This window comes from Macaca mulatta, chromosome 13 (assembly GCF_049350105.2).
Source record: "Macaca mulatta isolate MMU2019108-1 chromosome 13, T2T-MMU8v2.0, whole genome shotgun sequence".
NCBI classification, from domain to species: Eukaryota; Metazoa; Chordata; class Mammalia; order Primates; family Cercopithecidae; genus Macaca; species Macaca mulatta.
Window position 1 is genome coordinate 92,918,077 of NC_133418.1, and position 15,433 is coordinate 92,933,509.

The 15,433-nt window shown below is 43.9% G+C and overlaps 1 protein-coding gene across 4 annotated transcripts in view; it reads left to right on the top strand.

The window, feature by feature from the left end:
* Positions 1-499: 499 nt before the first annotated feature.
* Positions 500-15,433, top strand: part of MEMO1 (mediator of cell motility 1) — a 143,537-nt gene continuing 128,603 nt past the window's right edge. For 2 of the 4 annotated variants that reach the window (XM_015112051.3, XM_015112052.3), the window contains exons 1-2: positions 500-532; positions 1,212-1,289. In XM_015112051.3, the coding sequence (XP_014967537.1) occupies positions 1,229-1,289 (61 nt within the window). In that variant the 5' untranslated portion in view covers positions 500-532; positions 1,212-1,228. Of the gene's footprint in view, positions 1,290-15,433 lie in introns of all 4 variants that reach the window. The other 2 variants (XM_015112053.3, XM_077959776.1) reach the window with 2 other exon arrangements.

The following is a 15,433-nucleotide window of genomic DNA, read 5'->3' on the forward strand; positions in this document are numbered from 1 at the left end:
GTCCCCATTTTACAGTTGAGGATAACTGAGGCTAGTTATATCAAGCACTTTAGTTAGCGAGATAAGACATGCACCTACATAAATATAACATGAAACAAGATAAATGGTTACAGTGTCAAAGCCACCGTTAGGTGGTAAGGGTGACCCTGTGAAGCAAAAACTAGCAGTTGCAGGACCACAGGCACACTTTACCACGTGCCTGCTTCTACAGATGAACTTTCCGGCGTGGCCACCCTAGGAATGAGACCTTGGGGGTGCGAATCCATGAAAGATGCCAGTGTATGTTGGATACCCGCGGGACTGTCCTCGTGGAATGCCGCATCCACGAGCCCTAGGTGCTCTCCATTTGAGGAAGTTGGCTGGGGGAGGGGGCTTGCCTTGCGGCTGCGTCCTGCTCCCCGCGCCCTGCCCCCACCTCCCAGCCTCTGCTGCCGCTAAACCCCGGAGAGCGGAGCGTGCACGTTGAGATTCCTCGGCGGGCTAGGCAGCGGTGCTGGGCATGCTCAGTGGGCAGGACCCGTTAGAGTGGCGAGTAAGGAAGCGTTGGCTCTTCTCGGGTCTGCCTTCCCCGGTTCAGGCCCCGGCCCTGGGCTTTTGTGTGCGCGTAGCTGCAGCCGCCGCTGCCTCCTCGCGGGGCTGCCCGACCCCAGATGCCGTCAGGCCTGTCCAGTTTCCGCCGTTAACCTCGCCGCGCGGCCGGGAGGAGGAGCGGGGCGGGGCCGGCGGCGGGCGGCCGGGCTGGAGGGCCCTGCCGGGGGTGGGGGTGGGTGCGGGGAGCCCCGCGGGGGGTGGGGGGCGGGGGCGGGCGCGGAGTCACGGGGGTGGGGTCACCCGCGGTGGCTCGAGGAGGCCAGCTGGGAGGGGAGGGGGCCGTGGGGGCGGCTCGGCGGAACCAGCCCCGGCTGGGCAGCAGCGGGGACGCCAGGGGCCGGGGCCAGGGCTTTCCGGGCTTCGGTGAGGCCGCCGTGGGCCCCATCTTCCGGCGGTGGCCGGAGTTTGTGGTGATTGTTGCTGCCGCCGCCACCGCCACCGCCCCGGCTGCCATCTCCTCCTCTTGGGCCGCCGCCTCCTCCTCTTCCTCCTCCTCCTGGGCCGGGCTGATCCCCTCCCCGCTGCCGCCTCCTCCTGGGCTGGGCCCGCGGTGTCTCGTCCCCTCGCGGAGCCGCTCCTGCCGCCGCCGCCGCCTCCTCATTCATCCTCGTGCACCATAGGCGGCACAGGCACCAAGATGTCCAACCGAGTGGTCTGCCGGGAAGCCAGTCACGCCGGGAGCTGGTACACAGCCTCAGGTAGGGCCCCAGGCCGCCGGCCCGCCCGCTGCCGCCGCCGCCTGGCCCCACGCCCGGCCGGCCGAGGTCGGCGGCCCGGCCCCGCGGCGGCGGCGGGCGGGGACGAGGGCGCGGACGGGCGCCGGGCGCGGACCGCGTGGGGAGGGAGCGAGCCGAGGCCGGCCTCGCCGCCTCCCCCACCCGGGCGGCGGGCATCCCGCGCCGGCAGCCCGGGGCCGGCCGGCCTCACGCTTGCCGGAGTTGGGCGAGAGGGAGAGTTGCAGCCTCGACAGCCTGAGCCCTCCCTCGGGACAAGGCTCGAGGAAGGAACGTGTTCCCGGACCCAAGCCGACTTGTCGCCGCCTCTGGCTCGCAGGAAGCGGGCGGCCGGCCGCTGCCACCCCCGGGAAGGACGGTGTGCCCGTCGCCGAGCCCCGCTTGTCCACGCCACAGGGCAGCGACCCTCCGCCCTCCTGCCGAGTCAGGGACCCTTTCCTTTCCTCTCCCGTTTTCCCTGCCCTCCCCGCTGGCCGTCTGGGGAGTACCCTCGCCCAGAGGGAGTTCTCTGTCTGCCCCCGAGCCTCCGCGCCCGCAGCCGGAGAGGAAGTCTTCTCGCCCCGTGCCTCTGGCGCTGGAGAAGCAGGCAGCGTTTCCCTGCACCTTTAAGGGGCTCCGCTGTCTTGCAAGGAGTGAAGGGTAGCACTTTTTCATGTTACCAGACTACAGGCGAGGTCTCTGCATGGGGAGATCTGTCAGAGGAGGGCCTTTCAGGGATTTGTCGCTTTGTATGTTGGGGCTGGGTGGAAGTACTGCTAAGCAGGGGCTTGGGGGTGGGGGGGCTCGCAGCTCTTTTGTCAGTGTTTGCATTGTTACTGTCATTCACGAAAGGGGCAGCTGGAGATGGCATCAGCACTTTCCCCGACCAGTGGCCCCAGTCACTGGTCGCTCAACACCAGGCAGGTGCTGGAACTACCTAACCAATTAAGTTTAAGCTTTGAGCGAGTTGAGTTTTCTGTCTCCACTGTCTAAAAGCATTTTCGAAGTTCTTTATGTAAAAGTGTAGGGACTTTCCCTTTAATAAAGCGCTTGTCAGAATGCCTGTTTTCTGGGATTATTTTCAGGAGTCACATTTCTGGTATGTTAACAAAGAAAGTTCTACTGTGATTCCTCATAGTCTTCAGTCATTTGGTATTGGCTTATCAATAACTAGACCTAACTTCTCGAGGTGAATAGGATCATGTTTCCCTTTGCAAAAAATTGACTTGGAGAGTGACATGGCCTGTGAGAAAGCAAAGATTTGGAAGAAAATTCATTTCTCTGAGGTTGCTAAACTAGCTCATTAAAGACATGTACCTTACTGAAATACATGACTCACTGAAGATTTTCTGTGTTAGGGAGACACAAAAGAATTGTGAGGATTGGATTTGCAGCTATAGCTAACAGGTAGTTATAGTTTTGCATTAAGCAAATATGACATTTTATGGTTACAGTGGCTTCCCTTCATGGTCCTAAAGTACTTCATAAACATTTAATCAGTTCTGAAAGCCTGAGAATGCCAGTTAAATTATTCTTGTTCAGCGTATGGGGAAACATGTAGATATGTCACCCAGGCTGGAGTTCAGTGGCTCGATCTTGATCCACTGCAACCTCTGCCTCCTGGGTTCAAGCGATTCTCCTGCCTCAGCCTCCCGAGTAGCTAAGATTACAGGCGCCCGCCACCACGCCCAGCTAATTTTTTGTATTTTCAGTAGAGACAGAGTTTCACCATGTTGGCCAGGCTAGTCTCTTAACTCCCGACTTCGTGATCCGCCCGCCTGGGCCTCCCAAAGTGCTGGGATTACCGGCATGAACCACTGTGCCAGGCCAGAAGTTCAGTGTTTTAAACTTTTGTAGTAGTTTGCAATTGAATGTGGGCAAGTGATTCTGGAGGAATTTCTATAGATTCTTGAACATTCTTTGGATAATCTTATAGGGCATAGTTTACGCTTTGGATTTGGAAAGACTTCTTTGGTATTCTAAGATGAATTCGTTAATCCAGCTCAAAACATTCTGTGATTATTGTTATTTATCAACAATGAACTAAAAGGACTATTTTCTTAAAAATTCTAAGTGTATTGTTTTCCTAAATTCTGAGTGAAATCAGTAATGTCATTTTTGGTAATGTGCATTGTCACAGAGAACCTTAAAATTAAGACCACATATGTGACAATTGTTGGGGGAGTCGGTGTGTGACTTTTTAAACTTGAGTAATAATTGAGGGTATATTTAAAGCAATTCAATTATAAAAGCTTATTTTGTATTTTCAAAATAGATGAAATACAACTACAGATAAGTAAACTTCGACTGGGTTTAGTAATGCCTGTCTTTAATATTTGCCAGTGTACCTACATTGATAACATTGACCGTTGGAAAAATTGGACTTGTATTGTGTTATTTCTCTAGTATATTAGTCCTAAAAAAGTGTGAGTAATAGGAGATGGAGAGATGTTTGTGGATTGTCGTTCTGTGGTTCCTACAGCATTCAAGTTATGTCCATAGAATTAATGTGTTTAATTACTGACATAAATAAAGGTGAAAACACATTTGCTTTAGTTATATAGCTATTTCAGAAAAAAATTTGTGTACATATATAAATATTACATATATAAACACACATATATCTTCTTTTTGTTTACCCCTTGTTATATGCTAGATCGTTGATAGAGAGTAACATAAATTATTTCCTGCCGTCAAGGAATTTTCAGTTTATTTGAAGTAAGTAATAACTTTTAGGGCAGCAAATAAATATCAAGTAAGTTGAGATAATGCTTTTAGGACTTCTGAGGAGGGTAGAATCATTTTGGGGTAGGATTTGAATTATGCTTTGAAGGAAGGGTATTTGAACAGGTTTGGAGCAGGAGGAAAGAACATTGGATTGGGAAACCCCAAACAGATACAGAGGCAGGTAAATGTAAACAGTTCAATTTAATAAGAATGGAAGGTACACAGGGGCATAATTCATGAGCCTGGAGTAGTAGGCTGGTCCTACTGTACAGATGCCTATGAATGCCAGGCATCATTGGGACTGGACTTACTTAGTTGAGAGTGAGGACCAATGTGATGTTAATAGCATTTTAGGAAAATTAATCTCATAGGACGATTCATTCTCACTTCTTTTCTTTTCTTTTTTTTTGAGATGAAATCTTGCTCTGTTGCCCAGGGTAGAGTGCAATGGCACTATCTTGGCTCACTGCAACCTCTACCTCCCGGGTTCAAGAGATCCCTCTGCCTCAGCCTCCTGCGTAGCTGGGACTGCAGGCTCCTGCCACCACGCCTGGCTAATTTTTGTATTTTTAGTAGAGATGGGGTTTCATCATATTAATCTAGTCTCAAACTCCTGACCTCCTGATCCGTCCTCCCAAAGTGCTGGGATTACAGGTGTGAGCCACCACGCCCAGGCCATTCTCACTTCTTTATGTGTGTGCAGCAGGGATCAGCAAACTAACTGTGGCCCATACCCCAAATGTAGCTGCAGCTTTTTTTTTTTTTCTTTCTTTTTTTTTTTTTTGGTAAGGTCTAGTAGCTAAGAATGATTGTTAATATTTAATGGGTTGTTTAAAAAACAAACAAAAACATGAAATGCTGTAGAGACTGTATGTGACACACAAAGTCTGAAATATTTACTGTTTGGCTCTTCATAGAAAAATTTTGCCAAATCCTAGCTAGTGTAGGTTAGTGGTTGTCAAAGTTTGATCTCTGGACCAGCAGCATAATCTAAATGTAGTCTTATTTTCTCTAGATTTGCTACTGCTTTCATTCCATTATTTTAGGCCCTTATCTTCTGTCAGGATAATTACAACTGTCTCCTAATTGTACTTCTTTCTGCCAGTCTTATCCCCTTAAATCCATCTTCTGTACTGCTACTTGAATAGTATGTTGGCCAAATCATTCCTTTGATCATTTCCTCGCTGATCTGTCTTGCCTGTTGGATTAAGGTCTAAGTCCCCTCATAACTTGCCATCTTCCTATCTCTATTACTGCTTTCCCCTACCCCAACCCAGTTGTGATTTTACCCCCGTTAAATGACATCTAATAGTTGTTCATTGTTTCTTTAAATACGTCATGCTGTTTCTTATCACTGTGCTGTTGCACAAATTGGTCCCTCTGTTGAAATGTTCTTTGTTGGGATAATTCCTACTCCTCTCTTAAAGAATCAAGTATTAACACCTCCAAGAAACTTACTCTGGTGCTTTGCCTCCCTGACGTAGTTTTTGATGTTACCTGTATATGAGGTAAGCCAGGTACCATGTCTTACTCATTTTTTGTACCCTAAGTATTCAGCATAGGCTTTGTACATAGTAGATGCTCAGTAAGTATTTAACTGAATGTTAAAGTGCTTGGCATATAGTAGGCATATAATTAGCAAGTGGTAGGTATTGGTAGCATATATGGACAGGTACAAATGTTTACATCCTAAAGAGCGGTGGGGCTGATGTGAGACTGCTACCATTCAAGTCTCTGATTATGGTATAGATGAAGCATCTTGGTGGTAGGAAAGGATTACAAATCCTGTTGTGCCAGTTAGGGATCCAGTGAATGTAAGATTTTTAAAGTATGATATACTTTAAACAAGTTCAGCTAGATGAATAAGTACATTCACAGAATGAGTATTCAATTCAAGAAACACATCAGTACTGGAGTTCCCACCAAATGCCCCCTCCCCATTCCATATTCCTTGTATTCTAAGACCGTAGAAAAATTTTGTCTGTTTTCCAATTCTGTGTCGGTAAAATTATATAGTATGTATTCTTTGAGCTTCTTTTTTTTTTTTTTTTTTTTTTTTTGGAAACGGAGTCTGTCTCTCGCCCAGGCTAGAGTGTGGTGGCTCAATCATAGCTCACTGCAGCCTCAACTTCCTGGGCTCAAGTAGTCTTCCTCCTTCAGCCTCCTTAAGTGTTGGGATTATAGGTGTGAGCCACTGCACCTGGCTCCTTTGAACTTTTGCTCAACATTACATTTGTAAGATTAATACGTGTTGTATTGTACTTTGCTCATTCTGTTGTGTAACAATTCCAGTTTATTCTACTGTTGGTGGATCTTTGGGTTTTTTAGTTTTGCTGCTGTGAACACTGTTATACCTTTTTTTGGTGAATGTATATGTGATTTTTGATGGGTATATGCCTTAGGGTGGAGTGATTAGATCATGATCTATGTAAATGGTAGGTTGTTTTTTTTGGAGTCCTACTTTGTTACCCAGGCTGGAGTGCAGTGGCGCGATCTCAGCTCACTGCTACCTCCACCTCCTGGGTTCAAGCAATTCTCCTGCCTCAGCCTCCCGAGTAGTTGGGATTACGGGTATGCACCACCACACCCGGCTAATTTTTGTATTTTTAGTAGAGATAGGGTTTTACCATGTTGGCCAGGTTGGTCTTGAACTCCTGACCTCAGGTGATTTTCTCCCCTTGGCCTCCCAAAGTACTGGGATTACAGGTGTGAGCCACCGCGCCCGGCCCCATATGATAAGTTTTAGTAGATTCTGCTAAAGTTTTGCAAATTGGTTTTACAAATTTACACTCCCACCAGCAGTGTGTAAGAGCTCCAGTTGCTTCTCATCTTTGCCAACACTTGGTAATGTCAGTCTTTTTATTTTTAGTTATTCTGGAGGGGTGTGTAGTGATACTGCAGTGTAGTTTTAATTGGTATTTTCCTGATGCTTAATGAAGTTGAGCATTTTTTCATGTTAGGGACCCCATGTTTATTGGCCATTGGATATCTGCTTTTGTGAAGTGTCTGTTAAATCTTTTGCCCTTTTTTTCTATTGGGCTGTTTACTTTTTTCATATTGACTTCTAGTTCTTATTCTGGCTACATTTCTTTGTTAGATACATATTGCAACTATCTTCTTTTAGAATCTTGGTGTGTTGATGGATTAAAGCGCTTACTTTTATTTATTTATTTACTTATTTATTTATTTGAGACAGGGTCTTGCTCTGTTGCCCAAGTTGAAGGGCAATGGTGTGATCATAACTCACTGCAGCCTCTAACTCTTGGGCTCAAGCGATCCCCCTGCCTCAGCTTCCCGAGTAGCTAGGATTATAGGCATGTACTATCATGCCTGGCTAAGTTTTACAATTTTTTGTTGAGATGGCGTCTCGCTCGTGTTGAGGCGGGTCTTAAATTCCCGATCTCAAGCGATTCTTCTGTCTCAGCTTCCTGAGTAGCGAACTACAGGTGTGCGCCATCATGCTTGGCTTAATTGTTAAAATTTTTTGTAGAGATGGTGTCTCACTTTGTTGCTTATTGCCCAGGCTGGTCTCAAACTCCTGGTCTCAAGCTGTCCTCCTTCCTTGGCCTCCCGAAGTGCTGGGATTACAGGCATAAGCTACCATGCTTGGGCAAATTCTTAATTTCAAAGAAGGCCAGTTTATCAGTTGGTTAGTGCTTTTGTTGTTTCCCATTTATGAAATCTCTACCTACCTGAATGTCATGAAGTTACTCTCCTGTGCTTTTCCCTAAGAACTTTATCTTTTTATCTTTCATATTTAGATCTATAGTTCATTCGGTTGATTTGAGCATATGTCTGCTGTGTTTGTGAAGTGGCCGGACATTACATTAATTTTTTTTGTTGAAGTAAACATATATTGAAAAAGTATACAAATCAAGTATATACCTCGGTGGATATTAACAGATTTAATATGCCCTGTGTAACAAGTCCCTATGTTAAGAAATAGAACATTTCTTTGCTTTTTTTCCCCTGGAAAATGGTGGTTATATTATTGATGGTACATCTTATAATCACGGCTGTCATGGAATTGAGGAAATATCAAAGTCTGATAATTTCAAAGAGCATTCTTGAAGTATTTCTATGATATATATCTTAAATGCAGTTTTAGTTTTTGTTTTCATTAATTCTATGTTTCTAAACATTTAATAAAATTATATCAGGGTTCTATAGCTGGAAAACTACAACTTAATTTTTTTGGCATGTACCTTAAGTTTAGGAGTGTAAAATATTAGCTGTAAGTTTGATTGGATTAAAAAAAGATAGAGTGTCAAAATAATACATCTTGGTGTGTGGGAAATTGAAAAACTGAATAATAAAAATACTTCTCTTTGGAAAGACTAAATATGTAATAAAATTTAGTTTCAAAGTGAATTATTTTCTGTTACTAAATACTGTTTTCTGCATGCTGATTTTTCTTTGCATCCCATCGTATTTTACCTTGCAGAAAGGCAAGAAGGAAAGAACAAATTTAATAGGCAAACTGTTGATATGATTGCTTGATTACTTCTAGTTTTCAGTTTCCTTGTCCTTTCATATGCAGTTTCCAAGTCAAAATCATCTCCTTCTCTATCTCCATGGTTCCTGTCAACTACTTTTGAGTTTTTGTCCATTTGAAAGAAGATGAAAATGACAAAAAAAAGTCTTTCATTAAGTATATTTCATAGGTATATAACGTACGTATGTATATAATCCCTAATCTTCAAAAGGACCCTCCAAGGTAGGTATTATTTCCATTTATGGATGTGGAAACAATGACCTAAGTTGAGTAACTTGTTTAAGGTATAACTAGTAAGTTGAAGAACCAGTCTGACTCTAAAATTAGAGTTTAGTATTAGGGGCAGGAATGTATGGGAAAATATGCTGCCAGAAACGCTGAACTTACTCTGTCCCACTTCATTTTCCCCAAACTACTGTATGGATATTTGACTCATACATGTATATTATGTATATATGTATATTATTTATGGCTTATATAAAGGATTTCCTCATATATATATATTTTGTTTTGTTTTGTTTTTGAGACAGAGTCTCGCTCTGTCGCCCAGGCTGGAGGGCAGTGGCGAGATCTCGGCTCACTGCCACCTCTCCCTGGTTCAAGTGATTCGCCCGCCTCAGCCTCCTAAGTAGCTGGGTCTACAGGCATGTGCCACCATGCCTGGCTAATTTTTTGTGTTTTAGTAGAGACAGGGTTTCACCATGTTGGTCAGGATGGTCTGGATCTCCTGACCTCGTGATCCGCCCGCCTTGGCCTCCCAAAGTGTTGGGATTACAAATGTGAGCTACCGTGCCCGGCCATATATTTTTAATTGTTACAATAATCCTATAATTAGGTATAGGGTAGGTAATGCAGGCAAGTCTTTAATTTTACCCTCACCTTGCCATTTTATGGATGAGAAACGAAGACTTGGAGGAGGCTGCGTCATCTGAATCATATTACTTGTAAATGGTAGAGTTGGGTTTTGAACCCAGGACTTCTGGCTAAAGCTTACTGTTAAGAAGAAAAACTAAGACTTGGGGGAGGCTTGCATGAATCGTAACTGGTAAATTACAGAGCTAAGATTTGAACCCAGGACTTTTGGCTGAAGCCTACTGTTCTTTCCATTTATTGCTATGCCAGGGTAAGTGAGCAGTTGAACTATTTGGAATCAGTAAACATCTTTGTAATTGTCAAGTAATATCTTACATTAAAAAATAATAAATGTATAACTAAAAACATGAATGCTGAGTGTAATATAAATATAATACATATATAATATAAATACTGACAAAATAATTGGTATATTTTTATTAGGCTAGTCCTAGCATTTGAATTGGACGTAACAAAATTTATGGCACTTCTGAAGAGGCTTTATTTAATATTCAGCAATTCAGTATTGAACCAATTGATTTCTGCTATGTGAAAGGCACTGCTGATGGGACTAGGTGTATAGCAGGGGATGAAACAGACAAAAATTCCTGGAGTTTACACTTTAAATGGGGGGACAGATGATGAATAAAGTAACTAAGGAAAATTGGGTACATGTTCTCAGGACCTCTTGAGGGCTGTGTCATGGAAAAAAAGAAAAAGAAAATACATGGTATGCTAGATAGAGGAAAGTGCTATGGACAGTAGCAAAGCACAGCTGGTGCATAGGGAATGTTAAAGGCTCGGGGGTCGAGGCTGCAATATTAAATAGCATTGAAAGGGAAGACTTCAGCCGGGCGCAGTGGCTCACGCTGGTAATCCCTGCACTTTGGGAGGCTGAAGCAGGCGGATCACTTGAGGTCAGGGGTTTGAGACCAGTCTGGCCAACAAGATGAAACCCCGTCTTTACTAAAAATAGAAAAAATTAGCTGGACGTGGTGGTGTGCGCCTGTAATCCCAACTACTCGGGAGGCTGAGGTGGAAGAATCACTTGAACCCAGGAGGTGGAGGTTGCAGTGAGCTGAGATTGTGTCACTGCACTCTAGCCTGGGCAACAAGAGTGAAACTCCGTCTCAAAAAAAAAAAAAAAAGGGGGGAAGACTTCACTGAGATTACATTTGAGTAAAGACTTGAGCTGGGTGCTGTGGCTCAGGTCTGTGATCCCAGCACTTTGGGAGGCTGAGATGGGAGGATTGCTTGAGCCCAGGAGTTGGAGACCAGCCTGGGCAAAAAAGTGAGACCACCATCTCTACAAAAAATAAAAAAATTAGCTGGATGTAGTGATGTGGTGATGTGTGCTTGTGGTCCCAGCTACACAGGAGGCTGAGGCAGGATTGCCTGAGTCCAGAAGGTTAAGGCTGCAGTGAACCATGTTTGCACCACTACATTTCAGCCTGGGTGACAGACTGAGGATTTGTCTCAAAAAAAGAAAAAAAAAGCCTGAAGTAGGTGAAAGAACAAGCCTTTTGTATTATTATACATTATCTGGGGATAGATAATTTTAGGCAGAGGGTACAGCAAATTCAAAGGTTCTGAGGCTAAAGCAGGCCTGGACTATTTGAGGAACACCCAGTAAGCAAGGTCATTGCAGCTGAAGTGAAGTGAACTGGAACAGAGTAGTGTTATATGAGTTAAGAGGTGGCTGTAGACTTTTTGAGACAGGGTCTTGCTCTGTTGCCCAGGCTAGAGTACAGTGGTGCAATCATAGCTTATTGAAACCTTAACCTCTCGTGCACAAGTGACCTCAGTCTCCCGAGTAGCTGGGACTGCAGTCAGGTACCAGCGTGCCTGGCAAATTTTTGTATTTTTTGTAGAGATGGCGGGGGGCGGGGGCGTCTCACTGTATTGCTCAGGCTGGTCTTAAACTTGTGGACTCAAGCAATCTTCCTGTCTCAGCCTCCCAGAGTGCTGGGATTACAGGTATGAGCCACCGTGCCTAGTCTATAAAGAGCTTTTACTTTAGTCAGATGGTCATTGGAAGGTTTTGAGCAGTTGATGGCATGATCTAATTTAGATTTAATAGAATTACTTGGCTGCTGTGATGAGAGTAGTTGAAGGCTGGGGAGTGGTGAAAGCAGTGGCAAGGGCAGAACCAGGGAGACCAGTTAGGAGGAAAGGAGTAACCCAACTGTGAGATGATAGTGGCTTGAACTGAGTGGTAACGGTAGAGTTGGTGAGAAGTAGTTGGTTGTTGAATATATTTTGAAGATAGAGCTGAGAGGATTTGCTGACATACTTGAAGTATGGGGTGCGAAAGAAAGGAGTCATGTTTATCTCTTAAGGTTTATCCCCGAGCAGTAGCAGTGATGGAGTTGCTATTATACTGAGATAGGGAAGACCTAAGAGGAACAAGTTTGGCGAGGGAAGGTTAGGAGCTCAATTTTATTATGTTAAGTTTGAGATGTTCACTGTACAGTCAAGTGTATGTATGAGTCTGGAGTTCAGGGGAGTGGTCTAGACTAGAGATTTAAAAGCAGAAGATAGCATCATATAAATGATTTTTTTTTTTTTTTTTGAGATGGAGTCTCATACTGTCTCCTGGGCTGGAGTACAATGGCATGATCTCTGCTCACTGCAAGCTCTGCCTCCTAGGTTCAAGTGATTCTCCTGCCTCAGCCTCCCGAGTAGCTGGAATTACAGGTACCTGCCACCACACCTGGTAATTTTTTGTATTTTTAGTAGAGACGGGGTTTCACTGTGTTGGGCAGGCTGGTCTCGAACTCCTGACCTCGTGATCCACCCAAATTGTCCTCCCAAGGTGCTGGGATTACAGGCATGAGCCACTGTGCCTGGCCATAAATGATTTTAAAGCCAGGTAGCTGGATGAAATTACCATGGGAATGAGAATAGTTAGACAAAAGAGGTTCAGTGACCAAGCCTTAGAACATTCCAACGTGAAGAGGCTGGGGGGATAAGGGAGATCCTGTAAGGAATACAGATTAAGCATCTCATGAGAAGGAGAATATGTCCTGGGAGCCAAGTAAATACTTTGGGCCAGACTTGGTGACTCATGCCTGTAATCCCAGCACTTTGGGAGGCCGAGGTGGGAGGACTACTTGAGCTCAGGAGTTCAAGACCAGCAACATAGTGAGATCCCGTCTCTACAAAAAAATAACAAAAATTGGCCAGGTATGGTTGGCACATGCCTATCTATAGTCCTGTATGCTGTGGAGGCTGAGGTAGGAGGATCGCTTGGGCCTGGGAGTTGAGGCTACAGTGAGCTGTGATTGTGCCACTGCACTAGCTTGTGTGACAGAATGAGATTCTGTCTCAAAAAAAAGCTTGAAGACATCTCAACATAATTTATGTAGATTTGCCTGGGCATTTTTCTGTGAGACACATACATGTAAGTCTGGTCTAAGCCACTCTGGTCTTAGCTATCTCTTATGTTACTGGGAGAGCTTCTTACTGGTTGCCCAGTTTCCATTTCTGTTCTTTACACAGAGGCAAATAAATCTTTTTGAAAATGTAAATTCGATAATATCCTTTTCTTAACCTCCCCTCCCCCAATTACATAACCACATTCCAACTTCTTACCACAACTTACAAGGTCTTATATACTATGAGCTCTGCTTAACTTTCTCGTTTTGTCTACCATTTTTCCTTTCACCCACATTATTCCAACCATTCTGGGTTCCTTGCAGTTCCCCAAATATGTCAAGCTTATTCCTGCTTTAGGACTTTTTCAGATACTTCATAAGATTGACTAATCCTGGCTGATAGTCAAGGAAAGGAGATTTGTATTCATTGCCAGATTTTGTTAGTCACAGGACGAGAGAAAGGAAGAGATGTTGAAAATGGTTGGGGTACCTTTCCCCATCCTGTAAGGAATACAGATTAAGCATTAAGTTTGAGACCAGCCTGTGGCCAACATAGTGAAACCCCATCTCTACTAAAAATATAAAAATTAGCTAGGCGTGGTGGTTTGTTTCTCTGAATATAGTGTGTCTTTCTGAATATAGTGTGTATATTCTCTGAATATTTGTTTCTCTGAACATAGTGTGTCTTTTCTTCAGGTTGCTTGATGATATCTTACTACCATTTTATTGCTGTTATCATGTACCTTTGAATAGTTTTGAGTTTATCCTGTTTGGGGCTTACTATGATTCTTGGATGTCTGAGTTATAGTTTTCAGAAAATTTGGAAATTTTTTGTCTTTGTTATTACCTCAAGTATTTTTTTCAAGTATTTTTTAGGTCCCTAACCTTAATGTGTTCTGGGAGACAGTAGTCTCCGGAGATGCCTTTTGCAGGAAGGGTTTATGGTCAAATAAGTTTAGGAACTATTACATCTATTTTTCTCCCTTGGGCCCTGACAGCTCACAGTAGACTTGTTTTGTGGCGCATTACAAGGTCTGTCTTGGTGAATGTTCCATATTCAGTCTTGGTGAGTGTTCCATGTTCATTTGAAAGTAATATGTGTTCTCTGCTGAGCATAGTAGTTCATGCCTGTAATCCTTGCAATTTGGGAGTCTGAGGCAGGTTGATTCCTTGAGCCCAGGAGTTCGAGGCTTCATTGAGCTATGATTACACGACTACACTCCAGCATGGGTGACAGAGCGTGACCCTGACTCCTGAAGAGTATGTATGTTTTCTGTAGTTGTGGGGTGGAATGCTCTGTAAATGTTAATTAGATTAAGTTGGATTATTATATTTGAATCTTCTGTATTCCTATTGATTTTGTTTTCACTATTTCTATGAATTCTTAAGAGCAGTGTTGACACTTCCATCTATAGATGTGGATTTGTCTTATTTTTTCTTTTAGTTTCCTTTTTTTTTTTTTTTGGAGACCAGGTGTCGCTCTGTCGCTCAGGCTGGAGTGCAATGGCATGATCACAGCTCACTGCAACCTCCGCCTCTTGGGTTCAATTGATTTTCCTGCTTCAGCCTCCCTCAGCTGGGACTGCAAGTGTGCACCACCACACCCAGCTAATTTTTATTTTTAGTAGAGAGGGGGTTTCACCGTGTTGGCCGGGCTGGTCTCGAACTTCTGACCTCAAGTGATCTGCCCACCTTGGCCTCTCAAAGTGCTGGGATTACAGATATGAGCCACCATGCCATGCCTCTTTTAATTTCCTTCCTTCCTTTCTTTCTTCTTCTTTCTTTTTCTCTCTCTCTCCCTCCCCTCCCCTCCCCCTCATGCCCTGCTGTTTCATGTATTTTGATTTTATATTATTTGGTGTGCATATTGGGATATATGTTTTCTTGATGAATTCACTCTATCATTATGCCCTTCTTTATTGAAAGGTAGTTTGGTAGGTATTAAGTTTTTGGTGTGTTGTAGCACTTTATAAATTTTGTACTGTATTTTGGTTTAGCATAGCTTCTGGAAGTCTGTGATTTTTTTATATTTGTTTCTCTGAATATAGTGTGTCTTTTCTTCAGGTTGCTTGACAATTTCTTACTTATTACCATTTTCCTGCTGTTATCATGTACCTGTGAATGGTTTTGAGTTTATCCTGTGGGGCTTACTATGATTCTTGGATGCCTGGGTTATAGTTTTCAGAACATTTGGAATTTTTTTGTCTTTATTATTACCTCCTCGAGTATTTTTTTTTCTCTTTTTGTTTTTCTGACATTCCAGTCACATATGTCTTAGATAGCTTAACATTCTCCCATAGTTCACTGAGAGTGTTTCCCCCCTTGTTTTTTGTGTTTCCTTTTGGATAATTTCTTTTTGCTTTGTTCTCAAGTTCAGTGATCATCTGCAGTATCTAATTTTGCTTTTAATTCCATGAATGAAACTTTCATATCAAATATTATAGTTTTCATCTCTCTGTATTCCATTTGATTGTCTTATTTTCTTTTTTTGAGATGGAATCTCACTCTGTCACCCAGGCTGGAGTGCAGTGGTGCAATCTCGGCTCACTGCAGCCTTGGCTCAGTGCAACCTTTGCCTCCCAGATTCAAGTGATCTGCCTGCCTCAGCCTCCCAAGTAGCTGGGATTTCAGGTGCCCACCACCTCACCTGGCTAATTTTTGTATTTTTAGTAGAGATG